The 25,250-nt window shown below is 45.6% G+C and overlaps 1 protein-coding gene across 2 annotated transcripts in view; it reads right to left on the bottom strand.

The window, feature by feature from the left end:
• Positions 1-19,925, bottom strand: part of LOC142184646 (IQ motif and SEC7 domain-containing protein 2-like) — a 147,421-nt gene extending 127,496 nt beyond the window's left edge. For both annotated transcript variants that reach the window (XM_075259665.1, XM_075259669.1), the window contains exons 1-2: positions 19,338-19,925; positions 1,327-1,392 (exon numbers count right to left, since the gene is read on the bottom strand). In XM_075259665.1, the coding sequence (XP_075115766.1) occupies positions 1,327-1,392; positions 19,338-19,822 (551 nt within the window). In that variant the 5' untranslated portion in view covers positions 19,823-19,925. The remainder of the gene's footprint in view (positions 1-1,326; positions 1,393-19,337) is intronic.
• Positions 19,926-25,250: the final 5,325 nt, after the last annotated feature.

The raw sequence follows: 25,250 nt of genomic DNA, 5'->3' as shown, positions 1-25,250 counted from the left end.
ACAGAAAATGTTGCAGGTGAAAACGAAAAGTGGCGCTGTATTGTATGGTGGACAGACAACCTGCGCAGTGACTGACACAGAGTGACAGAATGCCGCCATCAGAGTAGTGGCTGACCCAAAAGATAAGCCAGGCTGAAGAGCTTAGTGAGGGTAAGATGACTAGGGAGAGACAGTAATGAAGAGGAGAACGATTCAGGAGGATGATAGTTTTTGCGGTTTCCACGGTACAAAATGGGAGAAGTTTTTTGCGGCATAAGTGGAAAAGGAAGAATAAAGGAAAGACTTATACACCCCAAGACAGCAGACAGGCGGCCCTGCAGTTATAGTAGTACCACACACTGAAATAGAAGGTTAGTAGATGGCAGAAACACAAGAAAAGATTTAGTTAGATATAGAGAAAGGATATGATGTCAGACAGTGGACAGACCATCACTGGTGATCATTCACGTGTGAGGACATGGGGAAAGGCATGTAACTAGATGTCACCCGCACTGAGGAAATATTGCAGAATTAATGTAATATTATATATATAAAAAATTATATATATTAGTGGTGTAAGACATATATGCATATATAACTACACTATAATTAATAATCAGAAATTATATATATATATATATATATATATATATATATATATATATATCTCCAAACAAAGACTGCACCAGCAAGAGAAGGGTGCAAGCCTCAAGGGTCAAGCAAGTCCCAATATACAAAAAGCAAAAATTAGATGGCACGCCGTAAAAATGGTGGTTTTATTGCCCTATACAAAAAGGAACGTTTCAGCTCATGACACTTGAACCTAAACTCTTAACCCACAATTTTCCCTATTATCTATGGAGTGCCATCTAATTTTTGCTTTTTATAGACAATTTTATATCCAAACACATATAGTATATATTCTGGTTATTATTACAGTGCGCTTATAAAGGTATGTATGTGTATTTTCTATGGCCCCACACATACGCACATGTATGATCGCGGGTCTGTGTAAGGAGCCACAAGTTTGGAGAAGAATTCAGGACAGTGCCTATCCCTGTGTGCTTTGTGGAAAGGACTCATTTAAGAGAATCAATGGGTCCGCAGAGGCACACAGATCTTATCCATGTGCCGTCTGGGCCATTTTAACACTGATTCAACACATGCGCATATGTAGCCATAATTCTGTATAAGCAATATCTGAAGGACCAGCATGAACAAGATATGTAGGCGTGGTACTGCACCCACTATCACCAAATGGGCCTACATCATACTCACAGCCTTCAGGATGCCCAGATTTATGCCACCATTGGCAGTTTTTACAATTTCATGCACCTCAGCACTCACCTATCCAGACGGGACATAGAACATTGTTCATCCTGCTCTTCCTGGTACATGGACATAACACCACAGCTAAAACAAAAGACAGAAATACATGACACAGCAGCAGGGGGAGTATCATTACAGATTTATAAGTCATTCAGGTTCAGTGACAATCCCTATAGCTAACACTATGGTTGTCACCCACTACTATCTAAAATTCAGTAACAATTATAATATTTAACCCCTATAGCGATACCCATTTGTAGTTTATTTTATGTTAACACAATCTGCTCATGAAACATACAGCGTTAAGGCCGTCATGTACACCTTTACCCATGCCAGGGGCTAACTATACAGAGTCTATGTGAATTGAAGAAAAATGTCAAAAAATTGAAAATGCAAAAATCTTTTATATATTGCAAACAAAATATACCGTGCCCGTTGCTCAGCTAGCAGAGATATTGAGCGACATAGTGGGCGACATACCCTCTAACATCCAGATGCCAGTGTATGGAGCTCAGGACTGTACAGGCCAATTTGGCACCACGTAATACTGTTGTTGGCAGCCGATTAGGGTTGCCAAGTGGGATATAGACGCGTACATACAACTAAATCGCCTTGCTTTCCATAATTTAACCTCTTGCAGGCAGGAGGCTTCTGCTCTTTATTTCTGAATTTCTGGGTATCTAACTGGTTGCTAATTACATCCCCGCAGCGCTAGTTGCCATGACAGTCAAATGCGGCACCTGGATAGCTTTTCCACGGCTGGCTCTGTCAGCTCCGATTGTGAATGTCTCACTAGCAAAGTGCTTCTTTGGGAGTGAAGGAAGTCTGCGTGGGATGGCAAGTGAATTTAGTGATAGGTTACGGCTGACGGGACATCAAGTAAGAGGAAGCGTGTGGGGGCGCGTAGGAATGGAGGGAGAGAAGGACAGGCAGAGGGGGGTCCGAGGGTACAATGGCTGGGGAGGGACGCCGCGTTTGATTCACCAGTGTGGTGGCTGACACGTGCACAGATGGGTCATTTCTATGACTGTAGGAGAAAATCATAGGCAGTAGTTAAAGCGGAAGTTTCACCTACAGAGGCAGGGGCTGGGGGCTGCATTAATATTCCCAATATAAAGCAGAGTCATCGGTGAGACACGGTAAGGCTCGCCAATGTCAACGGTGGGTTACAAAGAGGAGAGAGGGTTCATCCCGCAAAAAAGATGGCTGATTAAGACATACAAGGTCCTCAACCATGAATACTGACCTTCACAAAGAAGCTACTATTTCAGGAGTTTCTTTAAGGCGTTTTGGGTGTCTTTTGTTCAAACAGCAATTTTTTTTTCCACTCAGAAAAATACTTGGGGAGATAAAAACAAAACAAAACAAAAAACCCTACACATTCAGCTGCATTTGTTTAACACTAAAAACCACTACAAAAAAATTTAAAATGCCCTAAACACAGTGAAAAAAATAATGCTTGTGTGAAAGCAGCCTAAGGCTAAGGCCCCACGGGCCGTTATTGCAGCGCTAAAGCGCTGCGGAAAGAACTGCGGCGTGAACGCACTGCAGTTCTTTCCGCAGCGCTTTCAACAGAAAGTTCACTGAGTTTTCCTCTGCGGAATGTTACAATATCTATGGGAAAGCTGACGGCGTTTCCGTAGATATAATGGACATGCTGCGATTTTCAAAGCCGCAACAGATTTTTCCCGCAAAGCAGTTTTTTTTCTGCAAAGTGGGCATGGGATTCGCATGAGTCCCATCCCCTTTGCTTGCACTGTAACACGCTGTGATTTTTCCCGCAGCGTCTCCACTGCGGGCAAATCGCAGAGTTTACGTCCCGTGGGGCCCCGGCCTTAAGCGATATTGCATTTGGTCAAAATAATCCATTGACACCCATAGGGTTGCATGTGTTTAAAAAAACAAAACAAAAAAACACTGATTATTTTTGTATGTCTCTGGATGAAATAGCGCAGACTAAAGTGCTGTACTATATAGGTTTAAAAAAAAAAAAAAAAAAAAAAAAAAAAAAATTGCTGAAATTTCCAATTGGAAATCCAAAGAAAACTATGACCTCTGTCGGTATAACAGGGCTCTATGGGTACGATTTGTATCTGTATGGGAGGCTGAAAAACCAAGAATATATAAAATGTAACTTTTATTTAAAAATCGACATCGCCCAAAAAACCCCATAGACAAACGTCAAATCTAATGTCCCCCTGTCCTCCCCTCCTAGTGTTTTATTATGGATAATCACTATTGGAGTATAGAAGGATCCCAGCAATAACTGGATAGGGGATAGGTAATGTTCCTACCAGGGGTAGGTTCACACCAGATGTAGCATATAGGATTTTGGTCAGGGAAGATATGATAATATGAAAATTTTATAGACACATACCGTGTTTCCCCGATAGTAAGACACCCCCCGATAGTAGAGACGTAGCGGGGGTTTTAGGGAGGTCGGCTAATGTAAGACATACCCCGAAAGTAAGACATAGTGGGACTTTCGGGGTAAAAAGAATGTAAGACACTGTCTTACTTTCGGGGGGGTGTTACTACTGTATCGGGAAACACGGGGCTCCGCTGTGCTGTGAGAGCCAGGGGGAACTCCCCCTCCCTCCCTGATAATGCTCGTCTATGGACGAGTACTGCGAGCAGAGGGAGGGGGCCTTCCCCCCGGCTATCACTGCACAGCGCTGTGAAGAAGGACTTTGCCGGCGGCCGCTTAACCCCCGCGTGCCATCCGCTTCTATTCATTTCAATGGCACGCTTCCATTGAAATGAATGGAAGCGCTCGGCACGCGAGGAGTTAAAGGAATTCTTCCATTAAAAGAAGTTCTTTCCTCTGACCACGTCAGAATAGCCTTAAAAAAGGCTATTCGTCTCCTACCTGTTGCCATAGACAGCGCCGCCTTCTTCCTCAGCTGCGTCCGCCCCGTCCGTGTCCCCGTCGAGCCTCATGGATGACGCATGCGCAGTCGGCTCTAACAGGCTCTCGCAGCCAGAGCCGATTGCCAATTCTTTTTCATTCTTTTTACCCCCAAAAGTCCCACTATGTCTTACTTTCGGGGTATGTCTTATATTGGAAACCCCCCCCCCCCCCCCCCCATCAATCATATGCATACGCATGCGTCATCCATGAGGCCCAAAGAAGAGACAGACGGGGCGGACGCAGGTGAGGAAGAAGGCGGTGCTGGCTATGGAAACAGGTAGGAGACGAATAACCTTTTTTAAGGCTATTCCGACATGGTCAGAGGAAAGAACTTCTATTAATGGTAGAATCCCGTTAAGCGGCGGCCACCGGCAAAGTCTGCGTGCCGCTTCCATACATGGCAATGGGAGTGCGCTATTCAAATAGTATTTGCGCATCTCTAACTTCAATTGTAAGAAGTCACAATTGAAGTTAGAGATGAACGAATACTATTTGAATAGCGTGCTCCCATTGCAATGTATGGAAGCGGCAGGCAGACTTTGCCGACGGCCGCCGCTTAACTCCTCGTGTGCCGCCTCTTCGATGCATATGATTGATGAGGATGGGGGGATGGGGGGGGAGGGTGGTTGGTTTTTCCAATATAAGACATACCCCGAAAGTAAGACATAGTGGGACTTTTGGGGGTAAAAAGAATGTAAGACACTGTCTTACTTTCGGGGAAACACGGTAGATAAGTCAAATGGTGTGATCAACCTAGCCCAAATAGAGGGGCTAGTTACTCAAACTAATAGCTGATACCCTAGGAGTAGTCGGCTCCTGTACTCAGTGATCATATGGAGTGTCTGCCCATAGCTTCATAAAGGCCTTCTCCTAGGCAGCACTTCTGATAGCATATTGTGGGGCTATCAGAATTTTATATATGCCAAGTCTTCAGTTCTACATTTTTGAGCCTATTTTTGATACCCTATGTTGTTTCCTTCTGTATGGGAGGCTGTCCCAGGAAAGGCCGGCAAGGTTCTGTCGCAGTCTTCCGAGTAGGCAGGTGTTTAAAGGATTTCCCAACATATTGGATGGAAATTAAATGGAAAACTTTGCCAACGGGCTTCTCTATCACACATTAGTATATTTTTGTCACTGCACGCCATGTGTGGAATATAGCAAAAAATATATATATAAAAATTAAAAGCTGTACTGAAATCCCAGACCAAGAGAAATCTAGGTCATTCCTCTGGCCTCCATCAGGTGTAGAGGAGCCAATGGATACAGCGGATATATAAACCAGGAGACAATATGGCAAGCAGATACTGTTACACATGGAGTGAAAGTAGCTTTACATGGTTTGGCAGACCCAGCCTGTCTTTCTAAGAAACTGGGACCCTCCACTATGGAATTGATATGCAGGACACAAGACATGTCAGTGTCTGGCTGAAGTTCCTTGAGCCCACCCTCTGAAAATCTCTAGACAATAGAACATAGTACCCTACAGATGTGGGTGGCTTCTGTTAGACCATTATTGTGTTAGAACCTGGGCCCACCATAGTGTCCTCTGGTACTCTTTTGGGCCAGTCCGACACTGCACGTCACTAGACAACCCCTTAGATTCCTATAGCACTAATATATTCTGGACATGGAGAAACAAAACTTTGCCATAAGAGCTTATAATCATTAGAAGAAGAAGAAATCTACAAGATGGCAATACCAACTGAAGTGTGAACTAGCGCTGTGCCTACCAATGAGGGGGAAGGCCGAGAGCAAGCAGAGATCTAGAAAATGGGCACGACAAGTCAAATTTGGAAACTGCAGAATTTGTCAATAACGGATGCATCATAAAGATAAGACCAGGTCAGCACATTGGCGGTGGAGAAGCTAAGCGACCTCTGAGAGGACATTCACACAGTATTTTGGCGCGGATTCTGACGTGTGGAACCCATTGAAATCAATGGGAGGCTTTATTTCCACGCAGATGTTGACGCGAATTCCGCATCAGAATCAGCGTGCGGAAACTCCGTGTGAATGTCCCCAATGATCAGACTATGGCCACCAGGACATAGTCACAGAGCTGTGGAGTCCATACCAAACCTCCAACTCCGACTCTTCACAAACTGACATCCATGGTCAGGAACAGTAAAGATCCTCTAACTCAATAAAAACTTGGCGATTGACTCCTATGAAAGTAAATATGGAAGAAACTACGCATCTAATTACCGTATATAATATTAATAAATTATATAATTAAATCTAATTCATCATTTTATTTTGAGAACAGTAGTGGAGTCGGCAAATTTATTTCCTATTTTTGGTCGCAACTCTCACAGCCATGGATGATAGTAGTGCATAGTGACCAACAAACTCTAACAAAGGAGCTGAGGACCCCCCCTCTAGAATACCTAGATATCCCTATAAAACAACCTCTAAGTAGGGCTGTGGAGTCGAAGTCGGAACCAATTTTGGCTGAAACTTTGGGAAGAAAAAACAAAAGATTACCAACTTCGGCTTTTAAATAAAAAAACATAACTCAAGACTGGAGAGAGGCGAGTATCCAGCAGCGGCAAGTCCAGTCTTCTGTTTGCGGGTCCTCCAGATGACATCAGTGATTGACCAGTGCACATGACATCATAGGACTGTAATTGTAACAGGCTGCAGTGATCAACTGGCTCAATCGGGACGTCACTGCTGAAGTCAAACAAAGGAATGGACCAGGCACTGCTGGAAACGGACTGGGGAGAGGCGAGTAATGTATTATTTTACTTTATCAGATCCACCAGCCGCACTCTTATGCCTTAAAAAAGCAAATTGGACAACCCCTTTAAGCCTTAACCGCTTAAAATCCAGCACATCAAGCCATCTCCATAGCAGCAATATGGGGGAAGCTATAATCCGAGACCGTGCTGATGCCTGAATATAGTGGGTGGGCACAGCTGGTGATGTCATTTGCCAGCGTCTGCCCACCCACTCCTTTCTAAAGAGGTGCCAGGGCCGAGGTTGCTTTACTGTAAGTTTTCATTTACAGTTTTCTGATCCACTTTCCAAACAGATGTCAGGTCCTGGGATCTTCTACAATCTTTGTCCTCTTGAAGATAATATCATTCAATATAAAATTTGGATAAACTCCCTCTAATGAAATGCCCCAGGGCGGCCACAATTTGGCTCACCATTTTGTATTGTGGTAAAACTTTAATCAGATCCTTGTAGGAGACGAAAAATAAACAGTCAAGGGCACCCTGTAATAAAACCGTACTTCACGTGGCAGCAGACTTCAGGAAAAACATCTCTAAAAGCCAATTAAAGCCGCACAATATAATTTCACGGCACTTGAAATAGTCAGCGCATGACTGTAGTTTTAACCATATGCTGATTTTACAGTAATGTTATAGTCGCGGAACAAAATTGGTTTGCCTCGGTCCTAACAAGTGACTCACATTGTCATTTGGCCGCAATGAAAAAAAAAAAAAAAGAAAGAAAGAAAACCTTTATACTTGTCTGTCTCCTAGTGCTCCCAGGGTCCGGCACATGCCCAGTGAAGCAGAGATATACCTCGACTTCAACAGAGCACCAGAGTAGAGTCTAAGCAGACCTGGGCAAAGTCCGGCCCCCGGGCCATATCCGGCCCTCTGACTGATTCAGTCCGGCCCGCACAGCTCTGACTAGGGAGGCGTGTCTAGGGGGCGTGTCTTAGTGCCGGCCGAAGATGGAGATGTGGGGCGTCTCATAAAGTAATGAGAGATGGAAGGTGAGCTGCAGGGGGGAGAGAGAGAGTGTGTGTCTATATGTGTGTCTGTCTGTCTGTCTATATGTGTGCCTGTCTATATGTGTGTGTGTGTGTCTATATGTGTGTGTGTGTCTATATGTGTGTCTGTCTATGTCTGTCTATATGTGTGCCTGTCTATATGTGTGTGCCTGTCTATATGTGTGTGCCTGTCTATATGTGTGTGCCTGTCTATATGTGTGTGTATGTGTGTGTGTGTGCCTGTCTATATGTGTGTGTGTGTGTGTCTGTCTATATGTGTGTGTGTGTGTCTGTCTATATGTGTGTGTGTGTGTGTCTGTCTATATGTGTGTGTGTGTGCCTGTCTATATGTGTGTGTGTGTGCCTGTCTATATGTGTGTGTGTGTGCCTGTCTATATGTGTGTGTGTGTGCCTGTCTATATGTGTGTGTGTGTGTGTCTGTCTATATGTGTGTGTGTGTGTGTCTGTCTATATGTGTGTGTGTGTGTGTCTGTCTATATGTGTGTGTGTGTGTGTCTGTCTATATGTGTGTGTGTGTGCCTGTCTATATGTGTGTGTGTGTGCCTGTCTATATGTGTGTGTGTGTGCCTGTCTATATGTGTGTGTGTGTGCCTGTCTATATGTGTGTGCCTGTCTATATGTGTGTGCCTGTCTATATGTGTGTGCCTGTCTATATGTGTGTGCCTGTCTATATGTGTGTGCCTGTCTATATGTGTGTGCCTGTCTATATGTGTGTGTGTGTGCCTGTCTATATGTGTGTGTGTGTGCCTGTCTATATGTGTGTGTGTGTGCCTGTCTATATGTGTGTGTGTGTGCCTGTCTATATGTGTGTGTGTGTGCCTGTCTATATGTGTGTGCCTGTCTATATGTGTGTGCCTGTCTATATGTGTGTGCCTGTCTATATGTGTGTGCCTGTCTATATGTGTGTGCCTGTCTATATGTGTGTGCCTGTCTATATGTGTGTGCCTGTCTATATGTGTGTGCCTGTCTATATGTGTGTGCCTGTCTATATGTGTGTGCCTGTCTATATGTGTGTGCCTGTCTATATGTGTGTGCCTGTCTATATGTGTGTGCCTGTCTATATGTGTGTGCCTGTCTATATGTGTGTGTGTGTGCCTGTCTATATGTGTGTGTGTGTGCCTGTCTATATGTGTGTGTGTGTGCCTGTCTATATGTGTGTGTGTGTGCCTGTCTATATGTGTGTGTGTGTGCCTGTCTATATGTGTGTGCCTGTCTATGTGTGTGCCTGTCTATATGTGTGTGCCTGTCTATATGTGTGTGCCTGTCTATATGTGTGTGCCTGTCTATATGTGTGTGCCTGTGTGTCTATATGTGTGTGCCTGTGTGTCTATATGTGTGTGCCTGTGTGTCTATATGTGTGTGCCTGTGTGTCTATATGTGTGTGCCTGTGTGTCTATATGTGTGTCTGTCTATATGTGTGTGTGTGTGTCTATATGTGTGTCTGTCTATGTCTATCTGTCTGTGTGTGTGTCTCAGTAACCTAGGGGCACAGATGGAAGGGGAATGTTATACTAGGGCAGAGATGGCAGATGGAGGGGGGGGGGACATGAAACTGGGGGAGAGATGGAGGGGGGGACATGAAACTGGGGGAGAGATGGAGGGGGGGACATGAAATGGGGAAAATAAAGGGGGATATGAAACTGAGGGAGAAATGGGGGGGGGACATGAAACTGGGGATAGATGAAGAGGGCACAGACTGGGGGGACATTAAACCGTGGAAGAAGCTGTAGGGGGACCTGTCTGCCTCTAGTTGCCCCCAGTTTGTCACCCTCCAGCTACCCCTACAGTTTAATGTCTGCTTCCTGATTTTAATGTACCCCCTAGTTGCCCCCAGTTTCATGTCCCGCTCCAGCTGTCAATTTATTGCCGCCCTCCAACTACCCCCACTGTTTAATGTCCCCCTCCAGCTTCTCCAGTTTCATGTCCCCTCTAGTTTCCACCAGTTTATACTGGAGCACCAGGAGAGGGGCTTAATACTGTGGGGCAGTTGGAAGGGAACATTATAATGTGGGGGCATATAATGTACGGGTGACTGTAGGAGGATTATACTGTGTGGGGGCACATGGAAAGATGATTGGGAATGGGCGGAGTCAACGTAGAAGTGGGTGGAGCTAAATTTGTCGTGGCACGGCCCTCTAGCATAGTTTCAATTTCTTATACGGCCCCATGGGAAAATTAATTGCCCACCCCTGGTCTAAAGAGACTCATCACTAGGTTCGTAAAAGGGTTTTTTGCGGCCATGGACAGAGTTAGTATTGGGCTATGTGGGACACCAAGCCACCAATCCATAAGGCGCCATCAGTGGTTTAACATCCCAAATGGTTCTGGCAGGTTCCCTTAAGGTTAAGGCCCCACAGTAGTGAAGAGAAGCAAAAAATGGTGCAGAAAAAAAAAAAAAGGTAGAAACACATTGTGGTTTTTCCCGCACTGTTTTTCACAGAGTCCGCAGAGTTTTCCTATGGGGACTTTGTACCCCTGTTATAAAGAAAACGCCAGCATCTCCTCAGGTATAATTGACATGCTGCTGAAAACACAGATTTTCCACTGCAGATTTTTTTTATGTTATTGTGACTCATGCAGGTAGTGTAAAATGCAGCAGTTTTTGCCACATTGTTTCCACCCTGACCAAAACACTATGCTTCACAAGGTGGGGCTTTAGCCTAAAGGGTCTTGTGGGCCTATCATTTGGTGTCCTATCCTTTAGGGCAGGTTATCAATTGAAGGTCTGCGACGACATACAAGGTCACGTTCATCGGTCACATGGCCAGTTTTTGCTCCGTCCCATTCAAGTGCTGCAATATCAGGCACAGTTGCAGTAAACTGTACGGCTCTGTGCTTGGTTTTGCATGCAGAGGCCACCGTACTCTTCAGAGCGTTGTGGTCTCTGGGGACGGGGATGGCTTGGATGTTGGAACCACATCGATCTAAAGGATAGGTCATGAATTGATAAGCTGAGAAAACCTCATTCCTACATCTCCCTCAGATTACTTTACACTTTCTGCCCTGCTGCAGAATGCCAACAATGCCACACATGAATGGGAATGGATATCCACAACAAGATCAAGCAGGGCACTTATTTTTTCAGCGTCCTTCTCCAGTCTCTGCCTCACATTGAAAACAAGAAGAAACAAAATATCGAGGTGGGATCTGTTGCAGGTTTTTGGGCTGAATTTGCCTCAAAATCAGTGGTGGGTTCTACTGTGTGAACAGGCCATAAGGTCGTTGCTCTTATTCTCTGCCATCTGGGGTAAATCCATATCCATATATAACCACCTCATATGTATATCATGTATGATACAGATAATATTTGCACCGCAGACCGAATGCTGCTATAGATTTTTTTCCTGCACCATGTGGATGAGATTTGCTTACTGGTATGGTAATATATGATGTTGACTTTCCACTGACATCAGGATGGAAAACACGCAGGGTATCTTTTTCATATAGACATACCCTCTTCTACTAGGACCAAAGACAATAGGGTAGATCTAAAAGACTGGTGTACTGTACGCCAATCCTAAATACAGGGCATGGATGAAATTCTACACTAGTTAGGAAATGGCAGATTATTACGCATGCCAGAAAATTGGAGTGACTTATAATGAATCTGTTGGGCCGAGACGATCACATTCACACAATCCAGCGAGCGACATACATAGCGAGGCTTGAGGTGCAGATTTGACACAAGAAAGGGCCATGTGTGCCACAATATCATCCCTGTACACCAGAAAATTGGAATAAAGGGATTGTCAATGCCCCCATTATTTCACATGATATGATGGTTCAGTATAGCCATAGGACAAATGACTCCTCAACCTAGTTAAAGCTAGGTTCACACTAGTGTTCAGCTACAGCCAATCCGCAGACACCATAGACTATGCAGGACTAGGCAGAATCTGCGGTGGAGTCTACTACAGAGATTCCAACGCAAATGTGAACCAGGCCCAGCTATGTGAACAGTGATTTGGGTCCAGACACGGGCCCTATGACAACACTGATCTTCCCCAGGCGGTCTTTGATGGTGACAGTATGGCAGAGAAGCTGAAGGCTTTAGGCCTCTAACTAAGATTTGCATATTAGATAGCAAAAATTTAGATCTGCGAAAAAATGTATATAAAACACTTCAGCAACTACACAAATGTGTTAGGGAATTGCAGAAATATAGGAGATCCGCAGTTGCCCCTATACGAGCAGACTACAATATGGGATTTCCTGTCTTCATAAAGGTCTCAAAAGTCTAACATTTTCCAGTATTGGAAAAAAAAACGTTCCAATTCTGCAAGCGACCATCTAAAACCCCCGTAGTGGCAGAGCCAGCCGCTGCACGTCTGCACCGGATGCTATGACACAGCTAGGTATCAATGCACACGGAGTCTGGAGCGGATACATCACAGAGAATTAGCCATGTCTGAGCCAACAGGAGGCAGGATCCAGAAAATCATGACAAAAAATGACTGACAGGCAGCTGTCAAGCGCGGCTGTGAAGGGATGCGGCACACGTTATGTAACAACCTGCAAGGGAAAGTCTTGGAGAAGGCAGATCACACATTTCTCTGAAGCTTGGCAGATCGGGTACAGTCACATGTTCAGCTTGTGCCGCGCCAGGGAGATGTACTGTGATCAGTGACACTGGAAGAGCCAGTGAAAAAAAAATCCTTTAAAAGGGTTATCCCATGATAGACACTTATTCCCTAGCCACAGACTATGGGATAAGTGTCTTATTGGTAGAAGCCCGACTGCAGAGCCCCCACAAATCTAAAGAACAGGGGTATGGGGTCAGCCTTCATGAATGGGGCAATGCACAAGGATGCCCATTGCACACCACTTACCTCTATGGGACTGCTTATTTATTTTTGCCACCCATCTCTTACCCCATGCTCCAACGTACTGAATTACCAGACATAGCAGTGTTATGGGGCACAACAATTAAAGGTGACCATTTACACTCAGAAATAAGATGCAGTTAGAAACGTGTAACTCAGCCCCAGTCTAGGTTTACTATAGTCCCATGTGCATCATCCCCGCATCGTGACATCATCAATGTTGGCATCATCCACGTACTGTGACATCATCGCCGTGGGCCTCATCCCCACACTGTGACATCATCCCCGCATCATGACATCATCCCTGTGGGCATCATCCCCGCACTGTGATGTCATCCCCACATCGTGACGTCATCCCCGCGGGCATCATTCCCGGATTGTGACATCACCGTACATTTTGGAGCCTAAAACAATCAAACTTTCCATGTTGTGACCTTGCTGCTGAATATCTTCATGGTATAGTGAAGCTCCATAAAAGTGTTGCTATGAGGCCCCATGGTTACTTGTTACCCCCTGCCCGCTTTCTTCACACTTGCATCAAGGGTTAAGTTAAAGGATTCATAGTGAATTTATTTTTACCTGTTGGCAATGCATCCAAATGAATCCTTTTGACTAATGTCAAGATTTTGTCAAATTTGTGCCTATATTTTTTCCAGTAAGTATACCAAGAGGGGCAGAAATATCCTTCAAGAAAGGGACCATTCTGCCAGTGTGAACAGAGCCTTCTAGGTAAGCACCTAAAACATCATGCCCTGGGTGGTCTGACTAGGGGGTCTACGTAAAAGGTAATGACGGCCCTTGTTGCCCATAGCAACTGATCACCATTCAGTCTTCATCGCTTCTAGAGCTCGGCCCACATAGATTCACACCAACTCCTTTTTTTTAACCCAAATTTGACTTGCCTTGGCAGCAGCTTCCTGGCATGGACTGCTCACGCCAATATTCCCATCGAAACGTCTCTCTTGCCCCACAACTTTATACAGATCTCTTAAAAACAAGCAACAGGAAAAAATATAGCAAAACGCAAAATGCAAACTACTGAAAGCGACCGGTGTGACACGAACGACGGCTGCTACGATACAACACCATTACCTTGTGAACCAGCCACAACAACTAACCTGTCAGGTTGGTACAATTACTTATGACTAAAGTAAAGCTGCCATATGACAGATTCTCCGCGGGGTATCCAGGCCACAGAGAGCGACAAGTACCGGACTGTAAGGAGATTATTCATTGTAGGGGGCACATAGTCATGCTCATCAGCTGCAAAGATGTTCTGTGACAGAGCTGGCACACACGAGACTGCTCCGCTATGGCGTCACGTTTCGCTGTATGCAGCAGTGAGTAATACGTTCCTGAGCTCACCGACAATCATCGCCTCCCATCCGGGAATGAGGCTTAAAGAGACCATCCTATTAGGTGGCCAAAGCCAGTGTCAAACAGTGCACCGTTTAACCCCTTAAAATAGGGGCAATACTGAATAACACTGAATACACACAAATTAGAGGAACATCAACATGGAGAACATCTCCTTAGGCCAAAGATTTGTCGCAGATTTTGATTCAGATATAAAAAACCGCCATCGGCATAAAAAATGCTAGGCCTTCATAGATATGTGGGGTACAGGCCATGTCCTTTGACCCTTGGGCCCCGTGCACACAGGGGGATTCAAGCCAGAAAATCTGGTCGGCACATTGGTTGGATTTTCCAACCCAATCCTATCTAGCAGACCAGACACCTTGCATCACACTGATATATGACTATTACTATGATGCAAGGAATCCCGGTCTCCCGAGTCAGTTCAGGCCAAAAAATCCAGCCAATGTCCGATTTTCCGGCCCGATTCTCCCATATGCATGGGGCCCATCAACACCTGTTGCTAAGTAACAAACAGGGAGAGAATATTTTTTTGTTTTTGCAAAATGAAGCTGGTGTGGATTTTTAACACATTTTTGAACCAACATTACGGTCAGAAGTTCTGGCCTGACCACAGGTCTACCGGCCCAACTAGCGCCATCATAGGGATCTATATTCCCTCTTGGCGGTGGAAAACCTACGGCATTTACATCTAGACAGTGCTGCAAAATGTGAATGGGGCCTTATAGAACAGCCTTGTAGATAAGCAAGGGAATGGTTCAATAGTCCATCCGTATGTATCGGATTTGCCATGTTTGGCTATGCACGTGATCCCGTATTTCCATGCACCGCCTCATGAAGCAGACAGTCTGCATTGGGAAACTCATTGAAAAGCTTCAGGTCTGTAATTTTCTCACTAAATGAAAGGGAAATGGTAAGGAACGGATACTTAAAGGGGTACTCCTGGAGGAGATTTAATTTGTGAGAAATCCGCCGGCCCTCAATATCCATCATTGTACTTCTATTACCAGGCAGTCATGTCACCCCTCGGCTGCTCTTACATCATGACTACACATCACATGAGGAACATCCTTAGCACTACCCTGCCGACTGGATGTGAGCTATGACGTGGGCACTCCTTTGACTAAATGGCTGTGATGTACAAGATGGAATACCTATTGGGAAATGTGGCTGTCACTGGCGCCCCCTACACTTTACTGGCGGGGATGCGGCTAACATCAGGTCTTTTTATACAAGAAATGGTGTCTACATACTGAATACAGCGGTTCTATCGGGACCAATAATAAAGTCCACTACATGTTCCTATTACAAGCAGAATCATACCTCTGTGGCCACAAATTGATGATACAACGCAGAAATAGTCATTTTGTTTGTGGTACTGAATGCAGTCTTCAAGTGCACCAGAGGCGGAGCCTGATTTGCTTACGATGGCCATGACGCAGGTACACACGGAAATGTCAATCATGGCTAAAGGGCGCGAGTTGGGTGGTAATTCCACAGAAAATTTGGAGTACTTGCAACTGCCTATTGGCATATCTGGCTAATCAGGCCCCGCCCACCTTGCACTTGCAGGCTGATTTGCATATCCATAAAAAGATCATCATCTCTGCATTGCTCCCCCAGTTTGTGGTCGCAGGGGTAGGTTTCTGCTCCTTTTAAAGGCCACTACATGGCACAATCGTTTGTTTGGGGGTGCAGTTTGGACCTTTAGGCCTGCAGGGAAGTGATTTTTGTGTTTAAAAAAAAAAAAAAAATAGGCCTTTTAAGCAATTCCTACAATATTTGTGTAAAATCCCATCTGCAATGACAGTATATGTCCCCTCCTCCAGTGTAGGATGATGAATATTACACAGCTGGCACATACATCTATGTAGACAAGAACTGGGTCACTTTGTCGTGTACCTCGGTTACAGTAAAGAAAAAAAACAAAAAAAACCCACTTAGTGTTATCTTAGTGTATTACATCAAGGCAACATTACAAGACACTCACTCCCCGTCCCCAGAGCCCATGTACAAATGTACGGCTGTGAACAACAAAGTGCGCCTTCTGCATTACAGATGGAACGACAAAATGTGTTCTGTAGGGAAAAAAAAGAATTCACAAGTTTTGGCACAATAGTTTAATACAAATTAAATAGAAGCGGATCTCCAACTAGTAGATGGATATTGTTAACGGAGTATCTTGGACTTGCATATAAATGGCCTAATTTGTGGGGTTCCAAAACCTGGGCCCCCCTCCCCACCCAGGTCAGCTATTTGGAGAAGCTGCAGTACACAATCGCTGCAGCCTCTTCACTGTGCCAATGACATCATGATCAGCGGTCACATGGTACAGCAGCTCAGTCTCACTCAAATGAATGGGTCTGAGCTGCAATACCAAGCACATCTCTTATGGTATGTATGGCACTGTGCTCAGCAATCTGTAGGAGCCCAAGTTTTGGACCCCCACTGATCACATATTGATGAACTATCCTAAAGATCGATCATCAGTACTTAATTCCAGGAAAACCCCTTTTATTAGACGTAGAGTTTTGCAGGTCCAGGACATGCATCTATTAATAATAAGGGTCCATACATAACAGATTAAGACCATCTATTCAGTAAATATATAATGAACGAGGTGCAACGTGAAGTGTTAGGGCCGCTATGTATCTGTAATCGGGCTACCCTTACCACTTGCGGGTGCTACCTGTGCACCCCTATAGATGTCTTTACACAAACTCTCTTAGTAAAGAGACAAAGCGAAGGTTTGGACCGGCCCACCACAGTACTAGAGGATCCTCCGGTGAGCTCAGGCTCTAACTATAATGGACCAGCAAAAGGCCTCAAATTTGAAGTTTACTATGGTTTATTTCCTAGGAATTGTTGGAGTGTGGGCCCCCAGCATCAATTTATCTGGAGGGTCCAAGGAACCCCAGTCTGATACTGACAAGTGCACTTAAAAAGTGATCATGCTACATCTCGTCCAGTCACGTATACCCCATACACATATAAGCAACTCTTATGGCTCTTATGCCAATATGATGGCATTTACTCTTTCAAGCCCCTACCCATCATATGGATTACACCCCCATTCTAACAGCTGTAAAGCACCCCCACCTGACTGAGTCAGAGCAGAAGATCTGTTTATCACTTGTCAGTGCACAAAACTCATATGATGCCTCAGCTTGGCAGCAACACTGGTACCTGAAATAGTCCTGTTTGTCTCCATGTCACAGTCATCTCATGACTACAGGCACGGCTCAGTACCAAGCAAAACCCTCAGTATGCCCAGCTGTCCATAGAGATCACTACTGGTACCTACAACCAGAACTGCACTGATCCAGGACTATCCACATCCCTAATGATGTATGAGGACAGATCTGATGATGTCATGAATATGACAGGGAATTGGATGAAGGACAGATACTGTCATAGAAACCATGAAGAAGTCAAGAAGAACTTGGAAAACCCACAATATATTCTGGAGAGTCACTAGAGAGTCACTAGGCACATGGCAACCAGTAGCTGAAAATGATCAATAAATGGAAAAGGTTCTGTTCACACTGACACTGTGGCTTCATTTCCAGGGTGGGTTCAGACAGACCTCACTGACTCATAAAAAGTCTGTCAGGTTCAGCCTTAAATTTCATCACTTGGACAGAAAGTAGATTGCAGCATGAAACAATCCCTATGTCAGATCTGCGAAGACCAGAGCAGGACCTCCGATAACAGTGTGAATAGTGTCCAAGACATCAACATCTACAACCTCAAGAGCCATGAGATTGTGAAGGCTATCTACTCAACACTCTAACCAGGATGTCAGTCAATGGGAAGGAATTTGTAACAGTGCATAACAGAAGTCAGTACTGGAATGGACTGGAGGATCCTCCGGTGGGCCCAGGCTCTAATACAATACTAGCTCAGCGGAAGACATCTAAATCAAAAGGCTATTATGATTCCCAAAGGGTTGCTGGAAGATGGGCCCCCAGAATAATTTTACCTGGTGGGCCCAAGGAACCTCAGTCCAACACTGACAGATGTTATATGAACCATAACTCAACATCACACCGTTCCACCACAGCCCTATATGAAACCAACAGTCATGAGTCCCATTTGGTTCTGGCTAGGTGGCCTTTGGAGGACTGATGCTTGCCAAAAATGATGCAAGTCTTGAGAGTCATGGTGAGTGAACCACATTAACCATGTCACACTACTTTTCTCTTTAGTCTTCAGGAGATGTGTAGCTTCAATCATCAATAACTAGTATGGACACCATTTCCTACCCTCCATGTTCCAGGTGGTTGGAGAGATGCAATACTAGCCTATGGATCATACCATGCAAAGACAGAAATTGTCAAGCCCGAGACACTAATAAATGGTCTTCAACACCCCCACACTATACTATATGGTACAGTTGTCTTAGCCCTACCCCTTGGTTCCCAAACGGGAAAAAAAAAAATGAATGATAATACTAAAAATCACCATTATACAGCACTATACACCAAGACACGTGACCCCACCACGATCTTAATCTGACCTATTGACAGATACATGTTCTGGTCTTGTTTTGCCCTGATGTATTAAACAACACTCTGTTAGATCTTCCTGGCACTATAAAAGACAAAGAGCAGTAAAGAACATCTGTATGGAGCTCTATTACAGAGCTCCGCTGCTGCAGAAAAATGCAAAGGGACTTCCAAAGAGGCAGCCAGTCTGAACCAGCTGTACCAAGCATCTCTGCAGTGCAGCACTGGTGAAGTGACCCTGTAGGTTCCATTGTGTCTCCGGTCCTGTACACCACGTATGTGAAGAGGATGGATAAAGAGAGGGGGCCCCATCTTGATGGCAGATGGATCGTCCAGCACTTACTGATATAATCCAGCTGGACGCAGCAGCTGTACCGCAGGCCCCCTGATCCTACAGAACCCTGAGGGGACAATATACTACACCAGCAGCTGCAAAACTACAACACAAGGCTTGCCTTGAGAGCAGGGCATGCTGGGAGTTGTAGTTTCACCACGCTCTAAACCAGGTGTTAATATCCAGATGTACTCCAGGTGTTGGGAGTTGTAGTTTCACTAAATCTAAAGCACCTTCTGTCATGCAATAAGATGGGACCAGCACACATGCACCAGGTAGATGGCACCACCTGCACTACCCCCCACCCCTGCAGCTGTCATATACTCACTTTCTCTGCAGGGTGGTGGCCGGGCTGTTGGTGGTGCTGTGCCCGGCTCCAGGGCTGGAGCTGCGAGAGGTGCCCCGGTTGGATCGTGGTGTTTCCCGGGCACGGTGGTGGTGCGGCGGTGTGGAGTAGGTTGCCTGGTACCCTGGCTGGTTCTCCCCACGGTGATGGTGCTGCTGCGGATGGTGGTGATGGTGCTGCTGCGGGTGATGATGGTGCCCGTAGCCCCCGCACCCTCCTCCACCGACTGCTTCTCTGTAGTCTGAGCGGTGCTGCTCCACCCGGCTGACCTGGTTCTCCCTCAGCTCCCGGTTCTCCTGACTGACCCGGTCCAGCTGCACCTCCAGCTCCTCGATGCGGCGCCGCTGGGTCTCCAGTAGTTTCTGCTGGCTCTCGATGATGTTATTGAGCTCCAGCAGATACTCAACGGCCCGGTTCGGGGACTCCTGCCCCCCGGGGTTAGGGCCCGAGCCGGCTCCCCCTTCCATAGCCGCCGGGTGGGATGACGGAGCTCGGCTGCGGGGCTTGCTTAGGTTGGGCGGCCGGGCATGGTGCCGGGGGCGGAGCGCGCGATGCTACCGCGGCGACTGCTGCAGAGTCACTGCGCATTGACAGCCGGGAGGAGCCGGGGGCGAGAGGCGAAGCGCGTCACTCTCCACAGGCAGCCAATTAGCGTCCGGGGGCGGGTCCTCGCCGACCAATCAGCTGGAGTGTAGGCGAAACAAGTGAGTGCCGCCCACCTCCGACCTGTCAAATGTGACACCTGTGGGGGCTGCAGGACGGCTGGAAACTACAGTACCCGGCATGCCCCGGAAAAGAGTGCCGAAAAATGAAAATAAATAGCAGGGACGGGGCGACCTGTTTTGGAAACACGTGGCTACTGCAGCTCTGTGTAACTGGTGTTTACACTGGCTGACAACTGACACCGAGAAAATATTATGGGACACACAGCAGCCCTTGGCTTAAAGGGCAAGTCCATCTACACTTCATGCTGACACTAAGAATACAGAAATTATTCCTAACTTATAGTAAAGACATTATGTAATATACACCTGGTGCTAGATAACTTTTTATCACTGTAACCTTCCTACCCATAACTGGATGAAGCTTAGAGCTTGCTCTTGTGCTCATTGTCGCCCCCTGGTGATTGATGTGAATGGTACAAGCTGTCAAAAGGAGTTGATGCAGGACCGTGACAACTGCTCTGAGCACATTGTAGGCTCTAATAGTTGTCACCTAATTACCTAGGTCATTAAACCAATCAGGCCGGTTCATTTAAAGGAGATGTCCAGCCACACAGCACGTTGTCCCCTATCCCTAAGATCAGTGGGTATTCCATCACTATAACCCCCCACTGATCTTGTAAAGTAAGGTGTTTTGCACCCCAGTTTTGCATGGAGCAGCTGGTTGGAAGTGCATGGTGCTCCATTCTTTTGAATGGGGATAGCCAAGTAAGTATCTAGAAACCAACAGGGGTCTGATCAGCAAGTTATCTACTAATTTATGGATAGGGTTAACTAGCTGTGGCTGGACTACTCCTTTAAAGGGGTATTCTGGGATCAGGATATTGGTGGCCTATACTTAGGATGGGGCATATCAGATTGGGGGTCTCTCAGCACTCATCGATCAGCTGTTGATAGATAGATAGATAGATAGATAGATAGATAGATAGATAGATAGATAGATAGATAGATACTCCAAGTGAATGGAAAGAATGTGCAGCACTGGTGAGAATCCAGCAATAAACAAGTACAAGGTTCTTAGGCCATATCTGTGCAACGCTTCAGTTCCACAATGGAAGCCTGAAATAAGTTCTGTTGTGTTGCTGAGACACTGCCCAGATGTGGTTGCATAAACCTTGTACTTGTTTAGCACTGGATTTTCACTGGAGTGCTGCAAGTTCTTTCTATTTATTTGGAGTGTTTATAGCTTTAGATCACGCTGCAGGTGCCAACCATGCAGCTTCATAGAGTGCTGATCTCTATATACATAATTCTAGGTTCACAGTAGCGTTCAGGTCTCTGTCGTTCGGGTCTCCTATAAGGGGGTCTACCGGGTTCTCCAAGGAGGACTTTTCTTTCCACAGTTTTAAGCAAAATCTGCAGCGGAGTCAACTACAGGGACTCCAACGCAGATCTGTATCCAGCCTTAGTAGGATTACTAGATAAACACAAAGATAGAAGGACAGAGGAAAAAGATCAATTGTGAATCCAAACAATGAGACCCCACATTGCGCAAACGCAGCTGTTTTCATTGCAGATTTTGCTGCAGTTTTATAAGTGAAAGCCAAGAATAGCTACAAAATGAATGGTAAATATCTAAGACGTTCTTAAACTTCTACCTTCTGCTGAACCCACTCCTGGCTTTAGCTAAAAAAAAAAATTGCAACAAAAATGCTGTGTTTCTGCAATGTGGGTTCTCAGTCTGAATTGGGCTAATAAAGTCCATTATTTCACTTATACTGAAATGACTGTTTTTGAGTATTGGATGAATGAATAGATAGATAGATAGATAGATAGATAGATAGATAGATAGATAGATAGATAGAATTCCAATGTTTGTGAAGGAAAGGTATGTTTCGGTCCAAGAAGTCTCAAGCTTGAGAAAGTTCTTATTTGAATCAAAACCTTGTCCAAATACTAATAAACTAAACTAATAGATAATCAGATCAATAAGTAGAAGGATAGATAGAAAAACAAATAGATATATAGATAAATAGATATATAGATAAATAGATAGATAGATAGATAGATAGATAGAAGGAAATAGAGAAAGATTGTTGGATGAATAGAGAAACAAATGACATAGACAACACAAAGGACCCCACAGTAAATCAATGCCGGCCATTGGGAGACGCTGTTGTCCATCTGGAAGGACTTTGTGGCTCCTGTAATAAATGGAAGCCACAATGAAGATGTGAACATAGTCTTACATGTTGCATCATATACGTTACACAACTCCACCAGATCTGTAAAGTTTCCCAACAATTTTAATGTACATAACATGCCCGTCCTGTATGTGGCATGTCATTAGGCGAGAAAACCCTGTTTTTTGCCAGTCAAGTGACATCACCTTTTGGGCAATAGGAATGACAGCCAAGAAGCTGTGAATTGTGACGAAGTGATACAAGGAGGACAGCACTGACGTCTCAGCACGGGGATTACACCACTCCAATCCTCTCCCATGACTGTATCCTGCTTGGAGATCATCCATCTCCAGCGTGTCCCTTCCCGAAATGCGTAGCTTTGCCATGAAGTAACCAACTCCTTTTAGTTACAATGTAACGCTAGGTTCACACCTGCGTTCTAGTCTCCGTTCTGTGCTTTCCGTCTTCTACATGCAAGAAGACGGAAAGCACAGACCGGGTCCGGCCGTGAGCGGCGGTGAGCGTTTTAGGCTCTCCGCCGGCAAACCGGTTTTTTAATCCGGACACAGAGTACAGCATGTCCGACTCTGTGTCCGGATTAAAAAACCCGGTTTTGCGGCGGAGAGCCTAAAACGCTCACCGCTGCTTACGGCCGGACAGCTTTCTCACCCATTCAAATGAATGGGTGAGAGACTCCTGCAGGTTTCCGTCTCCTGCCTCTGTTTTATGCAGGAAACGGAAACCTGCAGAACGGAGACCGGGCGCAGATGTGAACGAGCCCTAACTTTTCATCAGGATGAAAATAAAAGTTATATTTTATATATATCTTTGATTTGATGTGGATCCTCCTTGGTTGAAGCTGGATTTTATCGTTTTCCTATACTTACCGCTGGTACAAGTCCACACAGCCCTCCGTGCTTCCCGGGATGATGGAGTGAAAAATTTTGGTTTTTTATCATGGATATGGTGAGCAGAAAAAAAACTCTTTCTATCTAGATCATCCATCTCCACTGCCCTTAGCACAGTGACACCCAGCACCTGCAGGATCAGCGGGGACACCTGAGTTACTGGCTTCTATGTATCTAGGGCAGCGTTCTCCAACCTACCATATGGCTTTCCAGCTGTAACTCACATCATGCTTTGTCAGGAATGCTTGGAGTTGTAGTTCCCCAACAGCTGGAGATCACTTATACAGGGATGCACTAATTTTGCAAGAAAAGATCATAACTGCAGTTTGCCCAATTCCTGGCACAGGTGACAGATATTATGGATTTTACCTATGTCCCTATTCTTACTTTATGGAAAATCCATAAATGTACAACTTCCTCCATGAATTGTGTGGCGTGTACTACTCATATACAGAAGGGACAGGTTCAAACTTTACCTCTGGTGTTGGCCATGCTGGCAATAGTGGCTTGTGCCCTTATCCCAAATTCTGAGCCCAAATCCACACCAGCTATCAGGGGCACTGGTGGGCAGACAAGGTTCTCTGTATGTATTGTGTGGGTATGTATGTACCCATACAGTTGTATAGCAGCCACAGCAGATTTGCACCTGTTCATGTATTTTACTTTTTGAGGTAGGCCTGAATAATTTTATCTAATATATATATGTATCTGCGTATAGATAGGTAAATGTATTTAAAGTACTCTCATCCCATCAGCATTGTCCAGTATATCAAAAGTACTCTCATCCCTCTTCACTGGCATATGAAATGAACTTCATATCCCCACTTCCACCAGGAATGGGCAACATATCAAATGTGCTCTTACAGCCCCCTTCCCCCACCACCGGCATACCAAAAATATTCTGATTTGCGCTTACCAGCTTTGGCCAACAGCTCATAAGTACTCTCATCCCTCCCTCAGGTGTACAGGTCATCTGTTACGGCGGGCCGGGACCTCCACTGTGCTGCGCGGAGGCGTCTGACCCGATCCCTGTGCAGTGCCGGAGTCACTGCTGGTTCTGGTGCTGGGGTAGGCCAGAGGCCTCCGCTTGAGTATGCGGAGGTTCCGATTTCCCCCTAGTACCGGAGCCAGCACTTCCGGAGTTATCTGTTTCCCTGCGGAATCAGCTCCCCCAGCGACGAGCCTCTCTCCAATTCCCTGTCTCCTGTCCTGTTACCTCCATCCTGCCTCTTTCCTTGTACCTAGATTCCCTTGGATGTGTATGACCCAGCTTGCTTTACAGACCTCTCCTCTGTGATCCTGATTTGGCACCTTCCTGACCTCCTGTGCATGACCTTTGGCTTCCACCTGACCTCCCTTTTGGATCCTGATTTGGCTACTCCACTGACCTCCTGTATATGACATGGCTTCTTTGACTACGCTTCTGCCTCTACCTTCTGATACCACGTGACCTCCAGTTATCGACTTGGCTTGGTTGACCACAAATCTGCTCCTTGGGTATCTGTGTAACTCCGTCGGATTACCCTCCTGCTCACCTACAACTCCAGACCATCCTGTTCTCTGGGACTTCATTCTAAGGTTAGTGTCCGGGTCATTCTGGGTCCTCCTACTTGGAGTTCACTGGGTGTGTGTCGCACTCTGGGCAGTTGCTGATCCAGGCCTCGGACTTTTACCAAGTCCATCTCCACCATCAGGAGCTCTGGTGAAGAACTCCAGGGCATGGTTCCGCTCTGGTTGGGAAAGCGTAGCACACCCAGGACTGTTTTTGCCTCAGCACTTGGGGATTCTAGTTGTCCAGGACTTTGTTGCATCAGGTTCCTAACACCATCATGCCAAAAGTATTTTGATCCCCACTTACCAGTAGATCAAAATTACTCTCACCACCACCACCACCACCAACGCCCCCCCCCCCCCACACACACACACACACACACATTCTCTACCGGAATAGACTGGTATATGAAATAGTACTCTTGGTTCACACCTACAGGCATAGGCCAGCTATAACTTACGAGTAAAAAGCTCTTTTGGACATGTTTTATGATCGGGCATGTTCCTGCCTTGAGGCGAGACAAACTGTAAAATGAAATATTAGTAACCGTTAAAGGGATTTTCTAACCATTTCTACTCCTGATCTGACAT

This window comes from Leptodactylus fuscus, chromosome 11, assembly GCF_031893055.1.
Source record: "Leptodactylus fuscus isolate aLepFus1 chromosome 11, aLepFus1.hap2, whole genome shotgun sequence".
In the NCBI taxonomy this organism is placed as follows: Eukaryota; Metazoa; Chordata; class Amphibia; order Anura; family Leptodactylidae; genus Leptodactylus; species Leptodactylus fuscus.
This window is presented reverse-complemented; position numbering and strand designations above follow the sequence as displayed.